Source organism: Chelonus insularis, unplaced genomic scaffold (assembly GCF_013357705.1).
Source record: "Chelonus insularis isolate UGA/USDA-ARS -01 unplaced genomic scaffold, ASM1335770v1 contig_35_pilon, whole genome shotgun sequence".
In the NCBI taxonomy this organism is placed as follows: Eukaryota; Metazoa; Arthropoda; class Insecta; order Hymenoptera; family Braconidae; genus Chelonus; species Chelonus insularis.
In genome coordinates this window covers 95,414-122,431 of record NW_023276524.1, presented here as the reverse complement: position 1 = coordinate 122,431, position 27,018 = coordinate 95,414, and the positions used below count along the sequence as shown (strand labels likewise).

Sequence of the window (27,018 nt, the reverse complement as noted above, 5' to 3'; positions counted from 1 at the left end):
TGTAATTTTTTTTCAATTCTAACTAAATAAAGTTTAAACGTTGAACTTGATTACAATTAGTTAACAATAAAGAAGATAAATTTCTATAAATTTTCAAGTAATAAACTGTATTAAGATTGAAATAAATAAATTATGTTGATTTAAAAAATAGCTAAGTGAGTATATAATGAAAAAAAAAATAATATCAAATCATTAAATAATTTAAAACATTAAATTTGTAACAGAAAAATATATATTTCATATTTACACATACATTTACATACGTGGTATTAAGAATATAGTTTTTTATAGCCAAATTCGTTGACATTGTGAACAACGATGTGGAAATGAGAGTGAGAATCAACGAGAGTCTTCGGAAATATGAATCGAAGTTTAATGTATTGTTATTGACTGTAAAGACCCATCCATAAATGAAAACAGCAAGCATTAACGAAGCCTTCAATTAAACTGTGGATCTCGCTAACACTAAATGGAGTACTTGTTATTTCGCCAGACTTTCGGTAAACCGCATACAATTCCTAGGAGAAAAAAAAATATTAATTAAGTTATTAAAAATGGAAATAACCAATATTCTAAGAAATCAAGTTATAATTTTTTTAAATCGTATAATTACTTGAGTAGATGAAATTTTTCTAGATTCAGTTTTCTTTTTTTAAATTTCTGATGATAAATCTTTTATTTCATTTTAAAAGTGAATGATAATTATAAAAATTTTAAATAATAGTTTTGAGTAAATAATTAATTGTTTTCATAATATAAGTAAAATTGTATAAAGCGATCATTATTTATAATCTTGAACAATTAATAAATAAAGTAATTGTGTTAATACTTTTTAGCAGTATTATTAAAAGTTCAAATTCATCAATTAATAGTAACAATTAAAATTTTTTATCTTTTTATAAAAAAATCATTTTTAATATTCATGAATACACTTACCCCTCTAGATGTGTGAAGATCTATGGTAAGCATCATGAATGCCTGAAGATAACTGGGATGAAGAATAAGATGATGGGTAACATTTCCATCAGCTGTACTGAACTGTTTATGATGTTCTTGATATTTATTTTGCAAAACTTTAGCAAGAGTTTGATACCAAGCAAGTGGTTGATTTCCAAAAGGGCTCAGTCTTGGATCTAAACTAGATAACGGATCAACTCTTGCCAATGATCTTAGTTCCATAAATTCAGTGTAAGTCATCGTCGATTTACTTTCTAGCAACTTATTCCACAATAAATGAGTCCGACAATGAAGCATTCCTCTATCTATCATGCTACTGATATGCTGCCTAGCTGCACGAGCTTGGGAGATGATTTGTTGCTGCATCAGTTGCTCATGTGATGAATAATAACCCAAATAATTTACCGATTCTTGTCTTATTTGAAACAGATGTGGAGAAGTTATTTCTGATGATGTAATGCCTCTAGTAGTGCTTGGCATCAGAGGGGAATCAGGTACTGGTGGTGGTGTTGGAGCTAATACAGGACCAACAACATCTTTATCTTCATCAATTTTACTATCTCGTCTTGTCTGTACTGTTGAAGTAGAATTACTTTCAGAAAATTCATAATCAACATTTGTCTCATCTCTAGAGCTCCGATCAGATGATGGAGTTGAGGTCGTTGGAGTTGATTCAAGAAAATTCTCTACGTGAGATCCACTTGTGGTTCTTGCTACACTGTAAACCGTCCTAAATTTACCTAATTTACTATTTTCCAGTTCCTTCTTAGGATACAGTTCTCTTTTACTTGTGAGGATTAAATAGTACTTGAGCATTATCTCAGACTTCTCGATTTGAGGAGATAAATCCTGCTTGGATACAATTAAAATAACTGTAAAGTCATCAGTGTACTTCGTATCTTGAGCATCAGTATAGCTTACAAGAGGAGTACTTTGTAATCGGACTAGAACATATTCACTATCTCTGGCATCTAAGGAATCATTTGCCATTCCAAATACTTGCATTCCATACGTCTTTTCATGAGATAATAAATAGGAATACAGAGTATGAGCTGGAGTGGTTAAATTATTTACTGTAATCACATCACTGTATACTAAATTCCTGGCAAAATTGGGAGCTTTACTATAATATTTTATAAAATCATCTAGAAAATGTGTCAAATGATAACCCTGCTCCAATGTCCACTGACCACTTCCTGAGATATATGAGTGGATACACCGTAAATGGAAATCATACATAAACGAATGTAAGTGCATATTTATTTTTATCTTTTCACATGCATCAACAAAACTAAGCATAAATTGATTCACTAAACTGGATTTTGATTGTAGACGATTGCATTCAATCACATGAAGTTTTGCAGTAAAAAAAGGTTCCACGAATTTTAATTCAAACAGCAAAATGCCTCCAAGCATTGATTTTTTGAGATAACAAATTTTTTGAGATTGATCTTCATTAGGATTTTTTTGATTTGTAACTCCTGAATCTATTTGAACTTCACAAAAACCATTTTCCACAACTTGAAGATACTGTTTATACTCTGACATCATCAAAGCACAAAGTTCTTGATGCCAAACAGTATCAGAGTTTTCTTTAACAGTTCCTATCTTTTTAAAACTAGTATCTGATGTTTGTTGAGGAGGTTGAGAGCTTGTTGGAGACATTGATGACGGCGGAGTAAGCGAATGATCTCTAGTAGCTGCTGACTGAAGTCTCCACTGTGGTAGGAAAAGAATTGGTGTATGACAGAAATGAATAAGTCTAGAATACTGTTTAAAAGTATTTAAATTTGCTAGTGAAATAGGAACTACACTATTCGGAACTGCACTTCTACTCTGCCACATCGTATATAATCTCGTAAGATCTTCTTTGCTTTTTCTTTCTCTTTGATGCAAATCTTGAAGATCATAGACCGCTTTTACCACTGGGTCAGTTGTGTTGGGTGGATAATGACCACTCGGCCGAGAATCTCGCATTACTTGACCTGTCATGCGATCCCACGAATAATGAACATTTCGACCACTAGCCAGTCTATTACCAGATCTTGCCCATTCATTCATTTCCAAATTAGACACTGGAAATTTTATTACAGTCTCGATATCTGTTATTTGACAGTACTGAAGACCATGTTCATCTCTTCCACGATACGAATCTATAGGCCTATGATGGAATATTCCTAATTTTTGCATGAAAACATTAGAGTATAGAAGTGACCTTGAAGATAGCCAAGCTCCTAAATTCGTCGCTTGTTTTATTAATTTTTCTGATCGTTCCTTAGACCAATTATACATATATAAAATAAACTGATCTCCTTGCACTTTAGCTAGTAATATTCTCTGTCTTGGAATAAAGTTTGATTCCTGAATCAAAGGATTAAATTTTTGAAATAATTTTTGATCTTTTGGCATCAACAGCTCTGGTTCTGGATTTTCATTGAATGAAGCTTTCCATTGACTAAAATTTCTAGCTACTATGAAAGCTTTGGAATAAGTTTTTGGATCATCAGTATTAAATTCACATGGCACATAAATAATTTCTTCATCGTCATCATGATCGTACTTGAAAACATTGTTATCTTTACTATCATGTTTTGTTTTTTTGGTAGAAAAGTCATTCGAACTATTTTCCGAGTTATCATAATTACTATCTAATTGTTTAAAAGGTAATAAAATTTCTGAGGCAATTGTGTCGTTGATAAGGAATGGCTGACGTTGACGAAGAACAAACGCACGTGTAGTTGTATCCGGCGCATTAACTCGAATTAAATTTTGTAGTTCTCTTACTGTTGTAGAAATTGGATGTCTATGATGAATATTAACAACATATTTTTTCACAGAAGAAACTCCCATATCTAAAGCAAATTGAAACCAACACGGAAGAGTTTTATGATAAATTTCATGAAGTTTACCTTCTTCACCGAGTTCAAAAGAATTTAATTTGTTGCCCTCTGAAATTTTTGGATGAACTTGAGGCTTTAGAGATTCTATTTTTTCTTCAGAATTTTGTCTGTTTACTTCAGATTTTTTTTCACCAAAAGGTACTGTTAAAGGAATCCTAAAAAGATAATATTCTGTTACTAAATCCCAGATGGAATGCTTTATGGCCGCTCTGAGTTTCTCTTTCAATGTATCTACATTTACTCTTCCTTGTTTCCAAATTCTAAACTCAATAGGCACATCAGGTAGCGAATCAGATCGAGTTTTGCCTTCATAATCAGTCGTAGATACTACATTCGCAAAGTCTTTTATTCTTAATAACGCTGGAAATTCAGTATGATTTTCTAAAGAAATTTCTCTATCAACCGCCATTGCAATGCAAGCAATTCCTTTATTTCCACTGGATTGGTTTTGATTAGCTTGATTATTCAAAAAGATATCTGTTTCAGGAACTCTTTTCTTTGATCCTTCTGGCTGGGAATAATCTTGAAGATGATAGTAAGCTCTTGGATCGGTATACTTTGGAATGTATAAAAACTGCAAAATATTCTGACGTAAATAATATGCTAAAGCATCGATATGTTTAAGATAGTAAGGCTGGGTGGAAAATTGTACATAACTCTCAGGTGATCTGTACGGCTTCTGAATGAAATGGACATCTGCTGGTGTTAACTTACACATTGGATTTCTAGCTAACATCACAGATAATACTTCAAGTACTGCATCGTCTAATCTATTGTGTAATGCTTGAACAAGATCACGTCTTATTTCCAACCCTGGTTCAGAAATTCCATGTACCATTAAGACAATGGAATCATCAGATTTATTCATATAATCTGAATCTTTTTCTCCAAATGATCGAACTCTTGGTCTAGTGTCATCGATTTTACTTTGATCTAACGGATGACTCATTCTTGTTTGAGATAAAGAAGCTACACTGTTACTTCTTGATACCATTAATCGTTCATCGCTCTCCGATAATTTATTCTGCAAAGACTTGCCATCACTTGTTTGTTCATGAAGACGAAGATAAAAAACATTTGAAGTACTTTCTCTATAAACAAACATATTATTTCTATTGTTAACAGATAGATGATTTAAAACTACTTGAAGAGCTTTGATTCCTCGAGACAATACAGATCGTCCCTGTCCTGTTTTTAGTCTAGGATGTAGACAAAATGTTTCTTCCCATACTACAGAACATCTAAACATACCTGGAACCATGTTGATGCCTGATTCATTATGTTTAGTTATAGCGCTTGATCCATTCGAATCAGCTCTCCAAACGTGATCTTCATGAGACTCAGGTTCCAGTAGTGGATCACAGTTTCTAGTATTATTTAAACTCTCCAGAAGTAAATATTGATTTACTCGACGACATATTGATGCTATTTGACTTACAACCAATTTTTGAACTTGTCTATATCGATCGACTTCAGAGGAAGCGATTTCTAAAAATCTACAATGAAAATAAACATCAACATGATTTTTTCTGACTTGAAGAATAAGCCAAAAATTAGGCAAAGATTCTCTTCGTTTGTCTAAATCAGTTAACCAGTAACAATCATCAGAATTACTACTGTCTCCTTCATATCCATCATCATAACCATCTGTTCCAGGTCGTTCACCAATACTGGAAATTTCTGATTGACACCCAGGATTTTCGCCTGAATCCTGTCGACTGGTTCTACTATTAGCATCCTGTAAACCATCAGAATCATCTAGATCTGGAATAGCTGATGATTTTTCAGTCTTTTCTTCATCATCTCTTTCATTTAATTCACAATTATCTGTTCTTCCAGCGTGTTCATGCATTATTTTATCATCTTTAACAAAGTATAAAAATTCTTCTAATCTTCTAATTGTATACCTATCGATTTGCATCTTTATTAGTTCTTCCATAAATTTAGGAGTATTGCCAGGTGATGATAAGACAAAATGAAGAGGAACTTTATCAAAATGACAGCTTGTTTTACCACTAGATTCAGCTACATGTCGAGCTACAAAATTTAAAGTCTCTTCAGTTGGAGGACTGAAATCTAAAAGCGCTGTTGCTATTTCATCTCTTAGTAACCATTCAATTTCAGCAGTTAAAGTGGAAATAGCATGATGTTGATAAGAAGGAAGATGTGCTATTCTTTCTCTAGCTGGTTGTTTATCAAGTAATGCATTATCATTGTCTGGACTGCTTTCGCTGTCTGTTCCAACACTTCCAGTTGATGAAGAACTACAGTATGATGATGCTCTTAAATCAGGATCATTCTCTAAACATACATCTAATACATCTTTAGGTAAATTTAAACAAATTATATCTAAAGTAATTTTTAAATTTTTTACATTTGAATCTTCATATTCGTCTAATCTTTGTCTAATTTCTGCAAAACATGTTGGAAGTAATTTGACAGGAATACTTGAAAAACTTGAGCCAGAATGAACAGAACAATTTAATTGTAAAAATAATGGTTGTTCTTTTAGACTACTTTCATCTTCCCTTAAGTCACTAATTAAAGACTCTGTTGAATCATATGCAGTATTTTTTGTATTTTTTTTTTTTGTATTTGGCCAAGTAGCTGTTGAGGTAACATTATTTTTCCCCATAGTATTATCTAGTTTACAATCTATAGCCTCCGAATGAAAAATGAAATTTGAATCATCATCACTATCTGATCTATGAAATTCCATTGGATCCAATCTTTCAGAAGTATATTGGGGAGAGTAATAATAAAATTCTGGATGTGCTGGTACTGGTTTGAAAGCTATAGTAATGATTTTACGAAATTTTTCTGTAATTAAATTATGAAGAGGTTGAACTTCAGTACACGTTGTATTGTTTGTGTAATCTAATTCTTTTGATTCATCTGAGTTTTCAGATTTAAATGAATTATTAAGATGTTTACAGACTGTTCGAAGGTAAGTGGTGATGTTTATTTCAATAAGAGACTCTTCACATTGCTCCACTGCAGCTTCCATATCCTCGTAGGAGAGCTGAAGTTGTAGAGCCAATGATTTATATACTGCGACAACATAGCAGTGACAGTGAGCAAGGCTTAAAAGTTTGCAATGCTCTAATAAACTCCGTTGATCTAAAAAGATAAAAAAAAGCTATTTATCTTGCTAATTATAGAACTAATAAAAACAATCATTAAAAAAGTTTTAATAAATACGGCTATTAATTTGATGTAATTTTTTATGAAAAAAATTAAAAACTGATTAAAAATCTTTGTACGATAATTTCTTATAGATTAACTAAAAAAATAAAATGATTAATAATAAGATAAGATAATTATACCATTAGATAAATTATCAGAATCCTCACTCTTCGGTTCTGGAGATGTTGATTTACAATCATTTGGTGGTTTTAGATTAATAAAATCTTCATGCATTTGTTGACCAATTGTAAACGTATTATTCTGATAAATATCTTTCGAGCGTGGTGCCTTCAATTTACCTACTAATACTTCAATTAGAAAAGCTAATGAGCAATCATAAACGTAAATGGGCAAAATTAATCCAGGTTTTATTCCTGAAGATGATATACGTCTTCGTCGTTCGACTTTTGGTGTACTTTCTGCTGTTGTTGTTCGACTAGATAGATTTGATTCAAACTCAATCATTCTTACACTTGGATTTAAATCCAGCCTTTTCGGACTTTCAGTCCAAGATGAAGTTAAAAGCTCTTCATTTATTGTTGGATTTGCTGAACTACATTGGGACATTGAATCTATCCTTTCTGCTGACCTTTCTCGTGAATATTTTCGAGTTCTTGAAATTGGATTCATCAAGTTCCGTACGTCTTTGTCAGATGCGGGCAAAATAGTTATTATTATGTGGGTCGAATTTATACCTTTGATAAAACATCGCCAGCGCATGTTGTTCTTCAATTTTTCTCCTAAAAATATTTCTTCGTAAATACATTTATACTTTAAAAAATCACTATTGAAGTAAATATACAACAAAAACTAATTTATTGCAAGAACTAATGTTAGAAAATTATTTGTTGTAAGTTTCGAAGAATACCTGAATCTAAAGAAAAAGGAAGTGGTTTTCCATCTTCTCTTGGTCTATAAAAAAGCATTTCAGTAAATTTTTGTGACTCCGAAATAGTCAAAATTAATTCTTTATCATTCAGTCTCTTTATTTCATCAATTAAACATTCCATTAAAATATTATTAGTATCTTCTCTATTTTCATCAGTGTGACTGTCAACAAACATAGAAAATAATAGCTCTGCTTGCTGACATTTTGATAAAATATTTAACATATCGAAATTGAAGAGTTTTGAATGAATTCCTTCATCTGATAATTCATCAGATAAGTATTTTGACTGTGAAAAACTTGGTACAGAAATTCTTCTTGATATTTTATGTGAACAGTTATTATACGGAATATATTGAGAAGCTTGTTGCTGACATCCATTGGAAAATTCAATACTATTGTCGTGAGGATCTACTTGAGTTAATAAACTCAAGTGTTCTAACGTCAATAATGCATTAAAACACTCCTCATCAACCTGAGCAATCTGTAAAATCAAAAAAGGAATTTTTTCAACACTGAAATCAATTTTACATAATTTTTTCAATTATTCATGGATTTTGTTTTTATTTTAATGAAATATTCTTTTTTTTTTACAATATTTATGTAATGTTTGGTCTAAAAAATACATTTTCGTGAATTACAATTTAAAAAAATAATAAAAAATTGGAAACAATTTTGAACATAAATTGAATACAACATAAAAGTAAATAAAATTTTTTGAACGATGGAAGAGAGTTCGTGGAGTTGTTGAGGCGACCGGAATAAGTTGGAGGAGTTGAATCTCACTTTCAAACCAAGCGTAGAGACCACTTCTCCACTTGAACCATGACGCCTCGAATTAAGTTTCTCTGACAAAATTACTAAATAATAATAAAAATAAAGTTCGATAACAATACAAGCAAATTAACATAAAAACTATGTCAGAATATCCTTGAAAATGCCGAAAAGAATGCCAATAAGAAAGCAGAAACAATCGATGACAAGATCCAAGCGATCTTGAGCTGGAAGAAATAGATCTGGCAAGAACCCAAACTTGCTCACTGCCTAGATCTTCACTTCCAACTCGAGGTCACTCAGTCATTCAATAGCTAATCACCAGGTTCAGAGAATAATTAATCACCATTAATCAATGTTCAATTCCAACACTCTTTGAAAGTCTCTTAAAAGTTTTTTTAATGAAATTTAATTAATTAATGTAATTAAAATTTAGTTAATAACACAGTAATTTTCCACTTGGCACTCAATGAATCAACACAATAAATGTTTTGTCGATAGATATCAGCACTTAATATTTGTCAAAGTCATTGGAAACCTTCCAGAACATGACGAGACTCGTCTCGTTAAGACTGAGGCTTTAAAACTGAAGAGTAAGAAGACAGTACACCAAGACGACACTTGAAAGATTGAAACCTCAATGCCTCATCAGAAAAAAGGTAAATCCAACACTAGCGGGCCCAGAGTAGTCACTGGGCCTCATATATACCTGCTGACAACTGATAGGAAACCCCGGCCTAGGTTTCTCATCGATATCGAGCTCCGCCCTGATAACGATAACGATGTTGAGTGATATAAACCAATACACCCTATACTTCGCAAAGATTTTTGCGATGTTTTAATTAATATTTTGTATCGCTTTAATTTATTTATTTCAGGATTGATCAAAGGTCATTGATTAGTATTTTGTTTTATTCTAAATAAATTTAAATTAATTTAATTGATCTTTTTTCGACATTTTAGAAGTCTTCTAATTTAATTAATTCTTAAAAAATAATTAGAAATAAAATTTCTAAAATACAATTTGTTTTGCAATTATTAGTCAAAGTTGTAATATTAAAAAAAAGAAGTAAAAAGGTTAATTTTTCACAAAAAACTTATGAACATTGAAATAAATTTATTTCAACCTATAAAACTAATTAAGTACTAAATTTCTGTTAATTAATTATCTATACAAAATTTATTTACAATAAAAAATCTTAATTAATTTTTGAAATTTTGAAAGAATATAATAATGACTACTTTTGAATAATGTGTCAATGAGAGCTCAAAGACAAGCTCGATAATTCTCGATTCAGGTACAATTGATAAGACGAAAAAAAGATATCATCATAATACTTTGTATTATTATTATGACAAATAATCGAATATTTTTAGAATAAAAAACCATTAGAAATTGAAATTAATGTCAATTTTAATAACAACAGTGACATAGTTTATGATGTTATCAATTTAATTAAAACAAAAAATTACAGGCCTAAAGACAGGCCAGGTTTTTTGTAATTTTAGACTGTTCCATTTAAAACAAATTATTTCAATCACTTGTTTCAAATGAATTTTTGTGTAAGGATTAATATGAAATATATCGGCTATCAGGAGTGACGGAGGAGAAGAAACAAGTAAATAATCTTTCTGTGATATCTTTGACCAATGTTTGCTTCGAGATAAAAGTCTATGACAAAATAAACCACTTCAGAAAGTACTGCCCAGGATAATTTTTTATGTTACTGATTACAAGAATTATCAAAAGAACTCTTTAAGATAGCACCAAGGTGCCACCAAGGTATCACTCATCCAAAATTTATTAGAATACTTAAATTGACATAACTCTCAAATGATTTTCACGTGAGAGTTATAAAGAATTGTCAGAATTAAAGTTACTAAAACTAGAAGAATAATTTCAACTACTGACAAATCTCAAAACTAATGTGATTTCTATTTTAACACTAAGTACGTGTTATCTATTGATGTCTGTGCAAGTATTGATCCTAGATATCTTATCAGATATAAGACGTTTTCAAGAATATGACAACTCTTATCAATTTCCGACTAGCAACATGACCAAACGTTACATACTAGCAAGTGTATATAATCCTTCGTCTATCTCTCAATTATATCTTTACTTTTAACTTAATAATATGTTGAATCAAAACTATTAGGTACAATAAAATTACATACCGCACTTGATAACTGGTGGTATGATAAAGATTCCATATACGACGCTGTTGAATGAATTAGTGATTTCACTTGACCACATTGGGGTTCTATCCATATTTCGGTGACAATCTGGTAATCTCCATTACTTTCACTATCCTCGTTATATCCTTCACCATCACCTGTTCCTAAACAGGAAAAGGTTTAATATTTAAAAAATCGATTTTTATTGATACAAATCTACAAACCTGCATCAGTATCTTCTTCAGATTCAGTAGTTCTATCTAATGCAGGATTACTTATCATATGAGGAGGGAAAATAATGTATTGGATAATGCAAGGATAGCATTCTCCTTGAGAACCTTGCATTTGTACCTCTAAAACCATGTTAATAATTCCCGCAGAAGAATAAGCAAAGTTGAAGCCTTCTGTTAGTCGCATTCTGTATAAAATAAATTTTTTTCAATATATATAAATATGTAATGTATAAATATTTATATTTATACATTACAATATTTTGTATTCCATTTACGAGTGAATAAACTACCCAATAAGTTGCTGCAGTTGATAAAAATAATTGAAACTAATAAGAATTAATAATAAATAAATAAAAAATTAATAAAACTATTAATTATCTTACTTAGTTATTGTCGAAAGTATCCTAGATATCGCAGTAATATTCAGTCTTGGCATAACAATTCCAGGGACAGTCTGGATCACTGGCTTCTTAACATTCCACAGCCACCTATTATGATATAGATATCTGGATAACGTTGTCGTCAAAAACCCTCCAGGAATTTGTGCTACTTTCAGTGAAATCTGCTGAGTTCCATCAGGAAAAACTATTGTATTCATATCGGATGGCATTCTTTCATATCTAATTAATATCTTCTCTAAAGCTTTATGAATAATTGTACAAGCAGGCGATGTCTCTCGTTGTTCTGTCGGCCTATTTGGTAGAGTCAATTTAGACAATTTATCTACAAGATCTGACACAACGGCATGACGAACAGAACCTTCTGTACCACCAGCAAAAGCAACATTTAAAACTACACAAAGTGTTTTACAGTTTATTCTAATTACTGAAAATGAACTTGGAGGCTTTTCACTTTCTTTCTGAATAAATTGGACATAAGTATGATTTTCTACAAGCACAAAAGTCGCCCAGTTTTTCAACATAGCGTATAAAACTGCTGCTGCTTGACGATACTGAACACATTGAAATCTTCCACTCTGATTTGCTTGATGCAAATATTTGGGAAGAGGTCTATCATGAGCGAGAATAAGCGTAACTCTTTGAGAATGCATCCAGCGTGCCCATTGGTTGGAATCTAAAGATGCTACAGGCTGCCAAATCTTTCCAAACTGATGATAAGCAGTATCACTAAGTTGAATGGCTGAGGGATATGCAGGTGGTGTAAAAACTGGCATACCACTTCTAATAGTATCTGGGACGTTATACCAAGTTCTGCCTGGTTCAGGAAACCAACTAAAGTGTTCCAGCATGTTATTACTTTCAGTAAGAGCAGTCAAAGTCGCCCAAAAACGTGAAACAACACTTTGACGATATATAGACTTTAGTGGCTTCTTTGATAAACATGTAATATCATGTAAAAATTCATATGGAGCTTCTACTGTAATAGTATATTGAATTTTATTACATGTAAGTGATGATTTTGGTGGCCATGTACTGCAAACTAAATATTCTAGAAAAACATGCGTTTTCCAAGGCAGAATAAAATATATTTCGAGGCTTCCGTCACGTAGAGCGACTTTTTTGATAAGATATCCATCCCTCAACCGACAACAGAGCAGACTGCTTAATGAACACGTGACTTTATCATCAGTTAATTTTTTCCTGAGCAATTGAGCTTGTTGGTGGCCATAAAAGAGTGCGTTTCCTGTATGCCAGTAATTGGATGTATGAGTATTTAAAGATTCGCTTCGATAAAGCTTCCAGCATAAAAAATTCCAATGGTAGGAGTTTCTCTCTGAGTCAACGATTGATGACGATTGTTCAAGATATGTCATGTAACAACCGAGAGTTGCTGTTGCAATAAATATTAGAAGATCTGGATACGACACTAGACCGTTGGCACAATGTGGATGATAAATACTACCTAAATGAATAAAACTACAAGCTACTGTTAAAGCTCGAAATTGTTGAACTATTGTATCCAACACATGAATATCTGTTGTTCCAAGAATTCCATCAGTTACAACAACTAAATCTGAAATAAAATTCAATGAATATTATTCACTCATTTAAATTCAAATTTTATTAAATAATTAATTCGATAGGACTGTAATTGGGTTTATTTAATAAATTTAGTTATCCTCTATCCATAATTAACTTACGTGCACAACTGTGCTCAGGCAGAAGAGCAAGAGCAAGCAAACCATACCGCAGCATATTAATGAAGCTGGCTTCTGGAGAAATAACTGATATATTCCCTATAGAGTTAGTCATGCTTGTATTCATTCCAGAAGCTCGTTCCTCGAAAAGCCCACTGACCAACCCGGCACTTTCTGGACGAAAATTCTCTTGTTGTTGGTACACTACACTTGTAACTTGGGCTATTCTTTCTTCTAATACATTTAAACGTTTTTCTATGAACTCCATCAAGTAACGAATATTCTCTGTATTGACAAGCCATCCTTGCACTAAAATTTGTTGGGCTGGATTTGTTATAAAAGGTGTATGAACAATTATTGTCACATAAATATCTGGTTGAAGTATAAATTTACTTCCTGGAACTGCAAACTGATATTCATGATTAAATTTTGAATTGTGATAATTAGAAAATGTATATTAAATATATTATTGATATTTACAGGTTCCGATAAGCTTTCTAAAGATTTCTTAGTTGCTGTACAAACTTCATCAATGACAATTTCACCATGTTGAATATCCTATTAATAAGAATAATCAATTTATACATTTTTATTGATTCAAGTATATTTATAATTAGTCCAGTTACTTACAATAGTCCCTAGTGATGGACTCAGATCTAAACAAAAAACTATTCGATACTGATGAGCCAAAAAAATCACAGAAGAGGATGAAGTGACTCGATATTGATACTCATAGCTATTGCTATCATTCCACGATGAAGGAGGATTTTTGGGTACAACAGAAATGATTTCTAATTCTGATCTTTCTTCATTATCACAGTTAGAACATTTTACATTGATTATTGCATCTAAATGATCCAATATCCACTGTGCTCTAACATTTCGTGATATTGGAAAGCCTTTTTTCATCAGAAGAAATATTGTATCAGCTTCGAGGATGATTTTTTCCTAAAAGAATGGAAAAAATACGTATATTTCAAATTCATCATTCTGAAACATCAAAAACCACATGCCTTATAAATCAAATATAAATATAAACATTTACCTCGTATTCAGGACTATCCATTGTAAATGTATATCATGACAGTAAAAAAATTTGAATAAAAATTAGCACTATCTGCATTCATAACATTCAATAGCAGTATTCTAATTAATAATTGTTTGTACAACTTAGTAACAAGTTGTTATAATGACATATCAATGTAATAAAAAAATAAAAATAACTCCATTTGTTCATATATTTACGGACAAAGGTCACAGTTGAACTATTTTTGCATATAAACTGTTAAATATCCAATAAAAGATAAACATAATATAACCTAGAAGATTTTATCGTCAATGTGGACTAAATCATACGTTTTTGATGTGTGTGCGTATTTTTTCTGTGTTTACATCTAACTTACAGCTTTTGATGAGTAGAATCTGAGAAAAGATGATAATGATCATGCGCAAGAAATTATCCAACTTGTTTAATGTGCGCTTATTTTATTTTAAGAACTTGATACGCATTTAAAATAATTTATGGAGTAATTTTTACTTATCTCAGCATAAACTCTTTAAATAATATGATAATGAAATATCAGTAAAGATGAATTATATAATGTAATATCAGATATGAATTAAATATTTATTAAAAATTCAAACTTCGCGCTCAAAATACAACGCAGCTCCACTAGCGATAGAAATTCGAAATATAACTTTTAAAGCGCGAGTTTCGAAACCGTGTTAATTAGGTTTCTTTTTTTAACTTATATAAATTGATATTGATTAGAATTCGGTTGATTGATAGGCCAAGTATCGATTATTAATAAATAATACTACTACTGGGACAGACAACACACTGAAACTTATGTATTATTTTTGTTTTTAAAAAGTAAATATTTGTGTTATCACTATAAGCCACCTAACGAATGAATAACAAAGTAGATTTCGAAAACAAAGATAAATGGAATGTACATTTCACTTACACATCAGCTGCAAGAATGCAGTAAAAGAAAAGCGTGGGAAGGCCCATTACTCATTCCACTTATTTTTATTTTAATAATGGTATGCTGACTAATTAGTTCTTATTAAGATAAATACGTAACGATATAAAAATAAGTAGTGGGTTATTTTTATAAAAAAGTACATATTTTGAAGTAAAAAAATATTAGGAGTGACCAAAAAACATTTTCTTTTTAAATTCGTGAAATTCCCACAATATCTTCAAATGCAAGTGCATCATACTTATTTATAATCTATAGTATATGTTTATTCATATGTACACAGTGATTAAAGGTGTAGTTTATCACACATACAACCGTTATATCTATTGCGGTAAGTGAAAGGCAGCACTTGTCACGAAAAATCGATTAAACGCAGAGTGCTGGTAGTAAAACTCGCCTAGTTCACGTTGTCTCATGATCACTAGAGGATCAGAAACATCAGGAGACTAACGAATGGCGACTTTAGTCGTCTGGTTTTTCTTTATCTTTTGTGGAAAATCATTTTTTTGAAACTACATAAAATATATAAAGTTCGAAAGCTCAAGTTCTATAGCATTGTTATAAAGTATTCGTGAAAATTTGTTAATTATTGTGGAAAAAACAACTGTAGCCTCGGAATAAATTTTTTTTGACTCAACTAAACCATCAAAACTATTTCAAATCTACCACTGTTCAATAATTTGTTACATAAATTAATCCTTAGTAAAGAACTCGGGGCTTATTCCCGATTTTCTATGAGTCTGTGGATTTAACATCAATTCCTATGACATCCGGAAAGGAAACGATGGGGTAAGTTAATTCTTTTTTTTTATTAATTATTTTTAGATACAATTTATGATTAATTCAACAATTTACATCATTACATTCTAATTGCTTAGTAATTTGAATAATTATTCTATTCATATATTTATTTACTATTGTTGTCTAACATCCTTTCCAATTGATAACGCAATCACTTCATGCGATAAATTGCTTCTAGACTATGATCTTCGCACGTTCATTACATGAGTCCAACCCTTTTTTTTACTATACATACACTTCAACTCACACTCTTACAAGTCTATTAAAAAAAATATAACCTGTTTATAATATATAATTTATAAACTGTTTAATGGACTATCTTTAATTTGATTGAATGTAAGTTTAAATAAATTTTCCAATGTCATAAAATTTATTCTAATTATTAAACTAAACACGAAATCCCAATTTTATGTTTAAATAAATATTAAATTCTACATGTACAATCGATGTTTTGTCTAAAAACTTATTTTATTATCGTAGTGAACAGCCAATTTTCACATGCAAGGCGCATGTGTTTCATATAGACCCCAAGACCAAGAGGTCGTGGGTTTCAGCATCCACAGCTGCGGTGTCTGTGTCCTTTTTCTATGATTCTACAAGAAGTTTGTACAGGATTATTTCGGTTGAAGGAACAAAGGTAATTCAATCCGTTTACAACCCACTACTTATATGATATACTTATTGTAAATAATAAATGTATTTATTCTTATTCTATTAAAGGTGATGAAATTCTTAACTCATCTGTTTACTTATTCATTACAGGCCGTTATAAATAGCACAATTACTCCAAATATGACTTTTACTAAAACTTCACAAAAGTTTGGCCAATGGTCTGATGTAAGAGCTAATACAGTTTATGGATTAGGATTCTCGTCAGAAGCTGAATTAGGGAAGGTTCGTTATAATAGCATTTCTTAAAAATCAATAATTGAGTAAAATAATAATCAATAGTGTGACTTTATACGTATTATTTTTGTTCACTCATCAATGAAAAAAAATTAATTCAATGTTTTTCTGTAACTGACAGTTTATTGAAAAATTCCATGAAGTAAAAGAAGCCACTAAATTAGCTGGAACGAAGTTGCAATCAAACAGTTCATCAGTTACACCGTCGACTAGTGCAAATGTCAGTCCAATAACTCAACGATCATGCATGCCTTCATCAGAACAAGATTTAATTGATCCTCCAAACTCTTCTATGATAAATTCTAACACGACAACTTCAAGTAACTCAAATACAAATGCAAATGTAATAGTGGGGTACAGTGGGTCATCAGTTAGTAGTAGTCCCTTACCAGGAGCATGTCAAATAAAAGCTGATGAAGAATTAAAAAATGCTATTCATGCGAGATCACAACAGATAGCGGCATCTCAACAGAGTACAGAAAGTCCGCAACATCAAGGGAAATCGGGTCAAATTAATTCAAATCAAAGCGGGCAGTCGACTGAGATGCAGTTAAAGTACGAAAATGATAGGCTTAAACTTGCTCTTGCTCAGAGTTCAGCTAATGCAAAGAAATGGGAGGTAAGAACTGGTTTTAATTAATTTGATTAATTAATTAAACAGCAATTAGTCAGTATTGTGGTAAAATGTATTTTTAATTGGATCTTCTTGTTTATAGATTGAATTAGCCATGCTTAAAACTAATAATACTAGATTAACTAGTGCATTACAAGAGTCGACAGCCAATGTTGATGAGTGGAAACGACAATTGCAAATGTATAAAGAAGAAAATGCACGTATTAAAGCTAGGTATACAGATTTAGAAGGTGGAAAAATATCAGAAGGTAACAGTGAAGCTCTTAAGCTGAGAGTTGAAGCATTGGAAAATGAATTAAGAACAAGAAATGAAGAATTAAAAGCTCTTACAATGGCAACAAAAAACAAAGATTTTTTGGTATGTTATTTTTTTCTAACTGTGTTCCATTAACAGTTTATTAAATTTTGTTGTTTTCTATATTCTCTTGAATCGCTAATGATATATTATTGTTAACTAAAACCTTTTTAATTATTCTAAAGAATCCCTCTAATTTATTTATATATTCTAGAATTAATTTATTTTACAGTTTTTAAAGCATGATTTCAATTTAATTACTTCGATGAATATTTTTTTGCAAATAAAGTATTCTTGAAAAATTGAAAAGAATATTCAGTTTATTAGTTTTAAAAAAAAATTCTAATCATTGGTCTGGTATTTTTACATTTCAGGCTTTACAAAAAGAAAATACCGAACTTCGTCATACATTAAGTTTGGTTCACGAGCAGTTGGAGCTTGCGTTAAGTGCTAATAAAGTTCAAAAACAAAACTTGGAAACGTTAAACTCTCGACTAGCTGGATATATTCAAGATTTAGCTACAGTGCATCGAGAAATTACGAACACACTACAAACTTAAATACGTATGTATTTACAATTTTTATTGCAATTACGACGCAGGACGTAACGATTTTCTTTGATGACTAAAATAATTTGAGTAATATGGTTTTAAAAGTAACAATTAAAGAAAAAAACTATTAATGAAAAATTAACCGACAGTGGTTAAAATAATTAAAATAATAATTAAAACAATAAATAAAACGAAGGGCCACGTTCCAAAAAAATACATATCGTAGTAGACTCCTTCCAAAAGAATTATTTATTTCAATTGTGCCACCAAAACAATCTCGAATCTCAATATTTATTCTATTGTTGTGCCACTCTGTAGATTTTGTTGTTATAAAAAAATAAGAATCGTTTTCGAATCTCTTTTACTCGAACTAAAATAAGAATTCTCAGGCAACTGCATTTTTTAAATAAAACTTTTTAAAGCTTAGATAATTAATAAATCGTTATCGAGCACAAATGCCATAATTGTATAAATGTATTTATCATAATTAAATCATGATTAGACAGTTATCAAATAATAATTAAATATTAATTTAAACGATATAGATATTATTTTTAATGAGACTGAATTTTTTTAGACTATTAGTTTTGTATTATTCTATTGATTCGCTTCCAAGATTGACAATGAAAGAGCTTAAAGGAGCTTAATAATAATAATTATTATTATAATAGTAATAACACAAAAATGTAAACGAGTGGAGGAGTTATAAAAACATATCATATTAATTGATATGTATTCATTAAATAAATGTGTCGGTTTTTTTGGAACCCGTCCCTTTGGTTGATAAATAAATGCGACGATGGCGATTTACATCGAATGCGCCTCATAAAGTGCACAATTGCAGTTAGTAATAATTAGTTAATTAGATGAAAAGAATGAGAGAGATTGAATTAATTGAATGATTTATTTCAAATAAAATTGTTAGCAATACTTAATTAATTTATTATATTAAGATTTTGAATATTATATTTATTATTTAATCGGTTGTGATAAAATGATTAGAGAGAATATTGCTGACAATTACACTGTAATAGCTGATTGAAATCATCTGTCAATCTTGAATAAGTGTTGCAAATTTTTTTATTAGAAAATTAATCATTTGATTAAACATTTGAACTTTTAACGATTTTATTTTCATTAATGACTCAATGAGGACATCGATAATTATTTGGCCTGAACATTGAGTGATTACTTTTAATCATTTTTAAAAAAAATATTAATAAAAATGAATTAAGATATCTAGTTGAAATACTTAGATATTAATAAGTAGACAATTTTCAATAAATTTAGGTATACATTAGTTTAGTTTTAATTGAGAAGAAAAAGTTTAATAAAATAAATTAACGAGTGGATTAATGGAACAAAGTGTCAATCATCTTTGTTGAGGCTTAATATTAATCGAAATATTGATCAATATTGATGAAGCACCTGTCAAATAAGATGATGAGATTGCACAATAATTTTTGGCGAATTTGCACATTCTCAGGTACTTGCAAAAATAATTCACTCTTGAATAATGCGAGACCCTATTGATTTTTATTACTATTTCGCATGTATGCGGGGAGAACATAATAGAGATATTTTAATTATTTATTAATCAAGATTTTAACCTTTTCAAATTTTATTTTTTTTATAGTTTTTATTTATTTTTATTTTATAACTACAACTGCCTAAGTATTTTTATTTTCCAGAATAGTTATTAATAACAATGATTTAAAATACTACTTTTTTTTTATGTGAAAATTCTCTAACGATCAGAAAAAAACTTTTATAAAAATTTATCAAGTAACATAGGAGAATATGAAAAGGTTAAAAATAATATACCATAATCAATGGAGTTGAATTTTAAGTTTGTAAAAGTTTTGCATGTGTATTTGTTATAGATAATAATTAACCATTTTTTTATTTCATTTATTATTTATTATTTAAGCCGAATAGGTTATTATTGTTGCCAATGAGAAGATGTATTATGATCTCAGTCAATCGATAAATAATAAATAATGATTATACTCTTAATAATAAATAGGCATCTAGTCCTCCTCGTATACGAGCTAATGCACAAAAATGGGGGAAAAAATTTGAAATAAAAAAAAAAACGAAAGGTGCAAATCATATTTCAATATACATACTATCAGATTAGGACATTGTTGTGTTTTATAAACTATCAGAAGCAATGATTCGTATTTCTAAATATCAAAAATCAATGAGAGAATTTAATGTGTAAGCTTTGACCTTTATAGAACCGATCGATCTTATTGGTATCTTATAAATATGGATAATTTATTATCAATTGAATATTTACTAGGATATTTCAATTAATTTTTTTAATAACAAATTTTTTAATTTTATTATTTAACGCGCCTGTTACTTCATTATAAGAAAAAATGCTCATGTCATAAGACAATATTTTGTAACTTCATTTTATTAATGAAATTGTGAGCTTCTCTTTATTGCAATCGATTGCATTTTATCATTGTATTTATGACGAAAATTTAATAATAATTATACATTTTTTAACGACTAAAATACTAAGAGCAACTATTAGGAATTCACATGATGATCAAAAATAATATTTATGTTATTTTAGTTATTATTACTATTTTTATGTTTAATTAATATTATTTTCTTTCATCAATTATGCTCAAAAACATACAAATCAAATTAGCTATTCTTTAATCTATTTTTTTTTTTAATATAGAATGATAGTTTATTCTTAAAAAAGTTATTCTTAAAACTTCTAATGGATCTTCTTTGGGCATTATGTGAATTTTCGAGCTCAAATAATCAATTAACCAATAATTTTAACGGTTATTAACGAGGATACAATTTTTTTGCCTATTTTATAATTTTGTTTTGTAAAATCTGTTTTAATATCTAATATAAGGTCGTTACATGACGTTTTTATACATAAAAAATAAGAAAAAAAGTAACAAATATCCAGATACCAAATATCTTTATTCCTTGGTAAGAAATAAGTCAGCTGTGTGTTTAACGTTTTATAAGAAGATTTCATGCGTTCATCTTTTAACTGATAGATAAGTTTATATTTTAAACTCTCAACTATCAATTATTATGATAGAAGAAAAAAGCAAAAAAATCAATAACAAAAATTAAGTATTATATATTGGAGATTAACGTCTATTTAATGAGTTGGTTTGTTATGTTGGTTTCTGTATCAATTTATACATTTGATTATGATTAATATTGTCAAAATTACTAGAAGAATTGTTTATTTATATGTTTGTAATGATTGGTGAAAATAAATAATATAATGTTCCTCAAGTGGATGGTCGGTACAAACAACAATAACAACAATGTACATAAAAAACTCTTTGATTAAGTTTTATTAACATAGAAAAAAAAGAAAAGCTTGTCAGATATTGAAGCATTGATGTTTTTCAACATTGAGAAATGAATGATTAGATTGTCATCAAAAATATTATAATTTAAAAAATTGTGTACGTTTTTAACATGAAAAAAATGAACAAATAAAATGAAATAAACCTGCAAATTTTAAAACGCATGGTTTACGTAGTGACAAAATTAACCGATTCATTTAGAGTATCATCATCATGTTGTACTCCATACGGTTGATAGATGAAATAAAGTTGGCAATATACTTCCTATTGAGTAATTCAATGTTATTAATTATCTATCTAGTATATATTTAGATGAAAAAATAATACAAATTTAGTAAAATAATATTTATTAAGGACTTGAGATAAAAAAATCTCTTAATTAGTTTTTAGTAATCGTGAGGTAATTGAAATCTACTTCATCTCTTCTTTTAATCGAAATTTATATTCTGTAATAATAAACGTCCGAATTTCCATTGGTTTCATTACGACGTTAATAATGTCATCTTCAGACTTTGTAAGTTCACTGAAATTTTCTACTTCTTCTTCAATTTCATTCGATTCCGCTTGCCATTTCAATCGCTTCATATTTTCTATCCATTGATTTCCACCTAAACTAGTTTCACGAACTGCAATTATGTCGAAATTCATGAACAAATCCTACAAAAAAATACGTATATTTTTTAAACTTTCAATCTTTTAAATTCTATTTATATTGGAAACTGAGTACAAACCACAAGATTAATTTCAACTGGCTGGGAAAGTTCTGAATCTTCACCAATTTCAAATAAATGCTCCAACCTCAATAAAATCATATTATCTTTCCATGGTTCGAGCGTCAAAATTTGAAGGTTTGCTGGCAAAGGCTTCCGTAAACCAATATGCTTTTTTAAAACAATATAAAAATGCATTAATATAATTTTTCAATTAAATCTGTAAGATAATTTAATTTTGTTACCAACCTGTGTTAAATGTGTGTTGTGCCATTGATCAAAGCTCATATTTATCGGAGTAAGAAGTGGCCATGGTCTGAGTGCCAATTCTACAGCTAGATATTTTTCCATCATAGCCATTGACACTAAATCATCCAGCTTGCCACCAACCAGATAATGAGTTCCTTTGGCAACAAGCCCAGTGCCAAAAGCGCTCTCATTTAGAGCTTCACCCACTCCAAAAGCATCATCATTTAGCAGTCTTCTATGCAACATCACTTCTAACTCTCCATCAGCCATACTAGAACCACCTTGAGCTCGATCATTTAAAATAGTCAACCGCATTTTTCTCTCTTTGTCTTCTAAGAAGATTTTACTCGTAACTGGATAATAGTTTCCTGCAACAGGCTCTTCCAAACTGAGGTTCCAAGTCGGTCGATAGTTCCTAACACGCATCAGCATTTCTCTTCCATTACTATCAGTATAAAAGGTATTTTTAGATTTCAAATTACTTTCATATTTGATAATAACTTCTTTTCCAATGGAATCGTTAATTGGTATCGGTCCTACAACCCAATCAAGTTCTATCTTTCTTTCCTCATGATATACTCTAACTATTTCACTCACGAAATCGTTTACTTTTAAGTGAAGTTCTTGAACCAATGGTCCTACATAAAAGCTATAACTTCCATTAAATTGAATATGGAGCGATGTTTGATTAGGTCTGAAAATATAAGCCCCAGAAGCTCGATTTATGAATTGACTATTGTTTCCCTTCATTCCTTGGTAATAATGGAAGCTTTGAGTAACTTCTAAATCTATTTTCTTCCATTTTATCAAAACATTGCCATTATCATTTACGCTGATATTATACCAATTTCCTCCAATTGAGGAAACTGTCGCTGGACGATCAACTTCTTGAACAGAACTGCCAGAATCTGTTTCGCTGATATAAAACGATCGGTAGCCTAAGGCTGGAACTTCTATAGCTCGGAATACCAATTCTCTCATTGCTGTAGACTTTTTGCCAGGCATTGACGATACAAAGCGTGGAATTGGAACCATTTGAGTTTGTATTTCTGCTCCTACGAAATCTTTGACAGTATAATTTAAACCTAAAACAGGAATCCGGACAAACGGTGATAGTGCATGGCTTGTTGGATTGTAGAGAGTCACGACAAAGTTACTGGAACCTTCAGAAAATTCACAAGAGCTAATGTTTAATAAGAAACATGAGTAATACTTGAGATCTACTTCTTCTTCTTTACTAATGTTTTTTTTCTTTGACATTTTTTCCATAGCATTTGATACTATAGCTGCTCCTTGAGTCATATGTTGATGTAAAAGTCGTGCATAATCTTCAGCAACGTGCTGTTTCTCTGTTCCTGTTACTGCATCATGATGTTGCATGACTCCCATTGTTTCTCTGAAGTTAATTAATTCTTTGCTATCCATTAACATTGACGAAACGGATAACTGTTTGGCAATTTGAAGGAAATTATTTCCCATACGTTCGAAATATTTTAATGTTGGTCGAGATGTAAAATAACCAGTCCAGAATGCATGAGGATCACTACTATATGGAAAGAAATCATCGGTTTTTGTAGGCCAGGACTTATTGGCTTCATTTAATGATTTAATGTAGCACGAAGGCGTTGAATAGAAGACGTTTACTTGAGATCCATACATTCGATTTGTATGTCTGAAATTGAAATAAACAAAAATTAATTACAATTTTTTTTTCAATTCCAAAATTGTACTACTCTTGATGTGATAATGTTTTTTTTTAAATGGATGATTTTATATAAAACGGGAATCATTAAAAAATAATCTTCACTTTGATAACTTTATTTTTTTAATTTTTAAAATATTTTTGAATTTTTTTAGTATGTTTTACATTTATTGAGAAAATCTTTACCTTACCTAATAAGTTTATCCAAATTTATAAACCACATTTCTGCACTTTGATAATTAAAATCTTCACCCATTGTTAGAATGATATTATTTGTATTGTAAGATCTTGCTTGAACTTGGCAATAAGCCAAAAAAAGAGCTACCTGTTAATATATTTTTTACACATGCAAAAATTTAATGAAAATCTATTAAAGTTAACAAAGTTTAATCTCATTTTCGATTGTTGATAATTTCTATCTTTATTTAGAAGAATTTAGAGTAAGTGATAAACAAAATGAATTCGAAAATTTATAATGGTAATTAGAACATTAATTATTATTCAATACCTTATCAATTTATCCAGATTTGTGAAGTACATTTCAGATTGCTGATAAGTAAAATCGCCACCCATCGTAAGAATAAGATTACTTGTTCGATAATAATTAGCTTGTTTTTGCACATAATCATAAAATATTTTAATCTGATAAAAGTAAAAAAAGTATAAATTTAACAATTAAATTCAAATAAAAGTTCGTACAAAAATTTTTATCAAATAAAAATTTAAGTCATAAACTACATAAAACAAGCAAACAAATCTACTAAAACCAGTAAATAAAATATAGTACTCAACAAACGAATATAGAGATTAATAATAAAATTGTAATTGCTACTTTGCAACTTGGTACAAACAATACTTACTTTAACTGCAATATTATTATCTGGACTTTCTGGGTCATCGATAAGTGGATCATCGGAACAAAGTACATCAAAGCAGAATCCAGGAGGAGGTGAGTAATTATTATATAAAGCGATTGAAAATAAATCTGCCTTTTTACCTATTATTAATTAACCAATAATTAATATAAACCACAAGAATCTCAATTTAAAAGATATATTGTAAGAAAAACTCATCATTAGAGAATACCTAAACTTGAACTAGCTCTCCAGAGAAACTCAGCAGTCTTATTTGTTAATCTGGTTGTTTTATCTTGATAATCTAAACGACCAAAGAACATTCCATCAAAACCAAATTGAGCAAACAATGAAGCTTGTTCTCGTGAATGACCAAAAGGATCAATTTGCCAACCAATTTTTGGTCTAGCACATTCTCCAAATGTATCATTAAGTCGTCTGTAATGATATACGAAAGAGTATTAAAAAAATAGAGAATCCAAGATTTGAAAGGAACGTTTTTATCATTGCATAATTACCGGAAACCCCACGTAAACTGGTCGACGATTGAATGATAATGAGTTGTAGCTTCATCATTCATACTCCAAGCACCACCAATGATTTCTAATCGTCCTTCATCAATTAATGCTCGTACTTCAGCTTTCTTTGCATCGTTTTGATTTAACCACCATTTCCACAAGAAAGCTGTTTCCACATAGATAAATCTACAAAAAATTGATTAATAATCAATATATTTCACAAAAACTACCCATTCCTCATAATTGATAAAAAAAATGTTTGGACATTTGAATGTAACTGTTAAAATAATACATGATATAAATATTAAATTTGATCTATCGTATTTACAGATTGTGCTAATGTTTATGATAAAAATATGAAATTACTTTCTCTGAGGATCACGTTTCAATGCTTCGATAGCAGTATCAATAATATATTGAACACCAGCTCGTTGTATTGAAGTATTACCTAAAAAGTTTAATAAACTTTAAGTAGATAAATAATCATTATTTAATTTAAATGAATTTGTTAAAATAAATATCAACTTACTTCCATAAAAATATTGATCAACAGTTTTTAACCAGCCAACATCATCATGCGTGTGAGGCACTAGATGAACATTTAATTTGTTAGGGTCAGTTTTTGGACAGGACTGAAATAAATGAAAGCAATTAGTCATAAATTATATTATACGTATAATTAAAATTAATAGAATGTTTGGTTATAAATCTATTTCAGGAAATCAAAATAGTTTAATAGTTAAATTGTTTTGTATTTATTACAATAATACTGACCTCATATCCACATTTTGAATCTGATTGTTTAGATAAATTTGGTAATGCTGCAGACTGAATAAGTACGGGAAAAATAAAAAATGAAAAAATAAAACAAAAATAGTCAGTTTTGCCAGACATGATGATGATTCTGGCTGGACACTGAAAGAATGACTAGATGAGTTAATGCCTCTCTTTCTTATATCCGTACTCTTTTTGAATTGTGTGCTTCTAGACTGCTGTACATATAGACGTATTAACGTATTACATTGATACGACGACTCTGGTTTATAAGGTTGTTTATCAATAGAGACCTGGTTTTATATTTACTCCCCTGGTGACGCAAAAATAACTTTTGAGATATAAATGAAGTATTATTTTATATAATTTATGATCAAAACATTTTTTATCTGAAAACGATTTTATAATAATCTTGAGAAAGTTCTGTTATCATAGAGTATTCGTTTATATGAATAAAGTTAGCATCAT

The 27,018-nt window shown here is 29.9% G+C and overlaps 3 protein-coding genes across 4 annotated transcripts; 1 reads left to right on the top strand and 2 right to left on the bottom strand.

The window, feature by feature from the left end:
• Nucleotides 1–214: 214 nt before the first annotated feature.
• Nucleotides 215–14,707, bottom strand: LOC118067088 (KICSTOR complex protein SZT2-like). The gene is made up of 11 exons (XM_035083642.1): nt 14,258–14,707; nt 13,843–14,160; nt 13,693–13,770; nt 13,216–13,621; nt 11,498–13,088; nt 11,106–11,299; nt 10,882–11,045; nt 7,912–8,413; nt 7,184–7,783; nt 937–6,977; nt 215–518 (listed from the first exon to the last, which is right to left on the bottom strand). The coding sequence occupies exons 1-11, from the start codon at nt 14,276–14,278 to the stop codon at nt 384–386; spliced, it is 10,050 nt and encodes a 3,349-aa protein (XP_034939533.1). The 5' UTR covers nt 14,279–14,707; the 3' UTR covers nt 215–383.
• A 484-nt stretch (nt 14,708–15,191) lies between these two features.
• On the top strand, nt 15,192–22,018 carry homer (protein). The gene is made up of 6 exons (XM_035083669.1): nt 15,192–15,986; nt 16,479–16,635; nt 16,761–16,892; nt 17,026–17,523; nt 17,621–17,896; nt 18,208–22,018. The coding sequence occupies exons 1-6, from the start codon at nt 15,961–15,963 to the stop codon at nt 18,391–18,393; spliced, it is 1,275 nt and encodes a 424-aa protein (XP_034939560.1). The 5' UTR covers nt 15,192–15,960; the 3' UTR covers nt 18,394–22,018.
• A 55-nt stretch (nt 22,019–22,073) lies between these two features.
• LManII (Lysosomal alpha-mannosidase II) lies at nt 22,074–26,831 on the bottom strand. 2 transcript variants are annotated; one of them, XM_035083666.1, is made up of 10 exons: nt 26,551–26,831; nt 26,306–26,408; nt 26,143–26,224; nt 25,777–25,962; nt 25,491–25,696; nt 25,265–25,401; nt 24,913–25,046; nt 22,703–24,374; nt 22,475–22,624; nt 22,074–22,400 (listed from the first exon to the last, which is right to left on the bottom strand). In XM_035083666.1, exons 1-10 carry the CDS (start codon nt 26,668–26,670, stop codon nt 22,155–22,157), a joined length of 3,036 nt encoding a protein of 1,011 aa, XP_034939557.1. In that variant the 5' UTR covers nt 26,671–26,831; the 3' UTR covers nt 22,074–22,154. The 2 variants fall into 2 exon arrangements, with proteins under 2 accessions (XP_034939557.1, XP_034939559.1); XM_035083668.1 differs by lacking the exon at nt 24,913–25,046 and adding an exon at nt 24,596–24,729.
• Between the last annotated feature and the right edge of the window lie 187 nt (nt 26,832–27,018).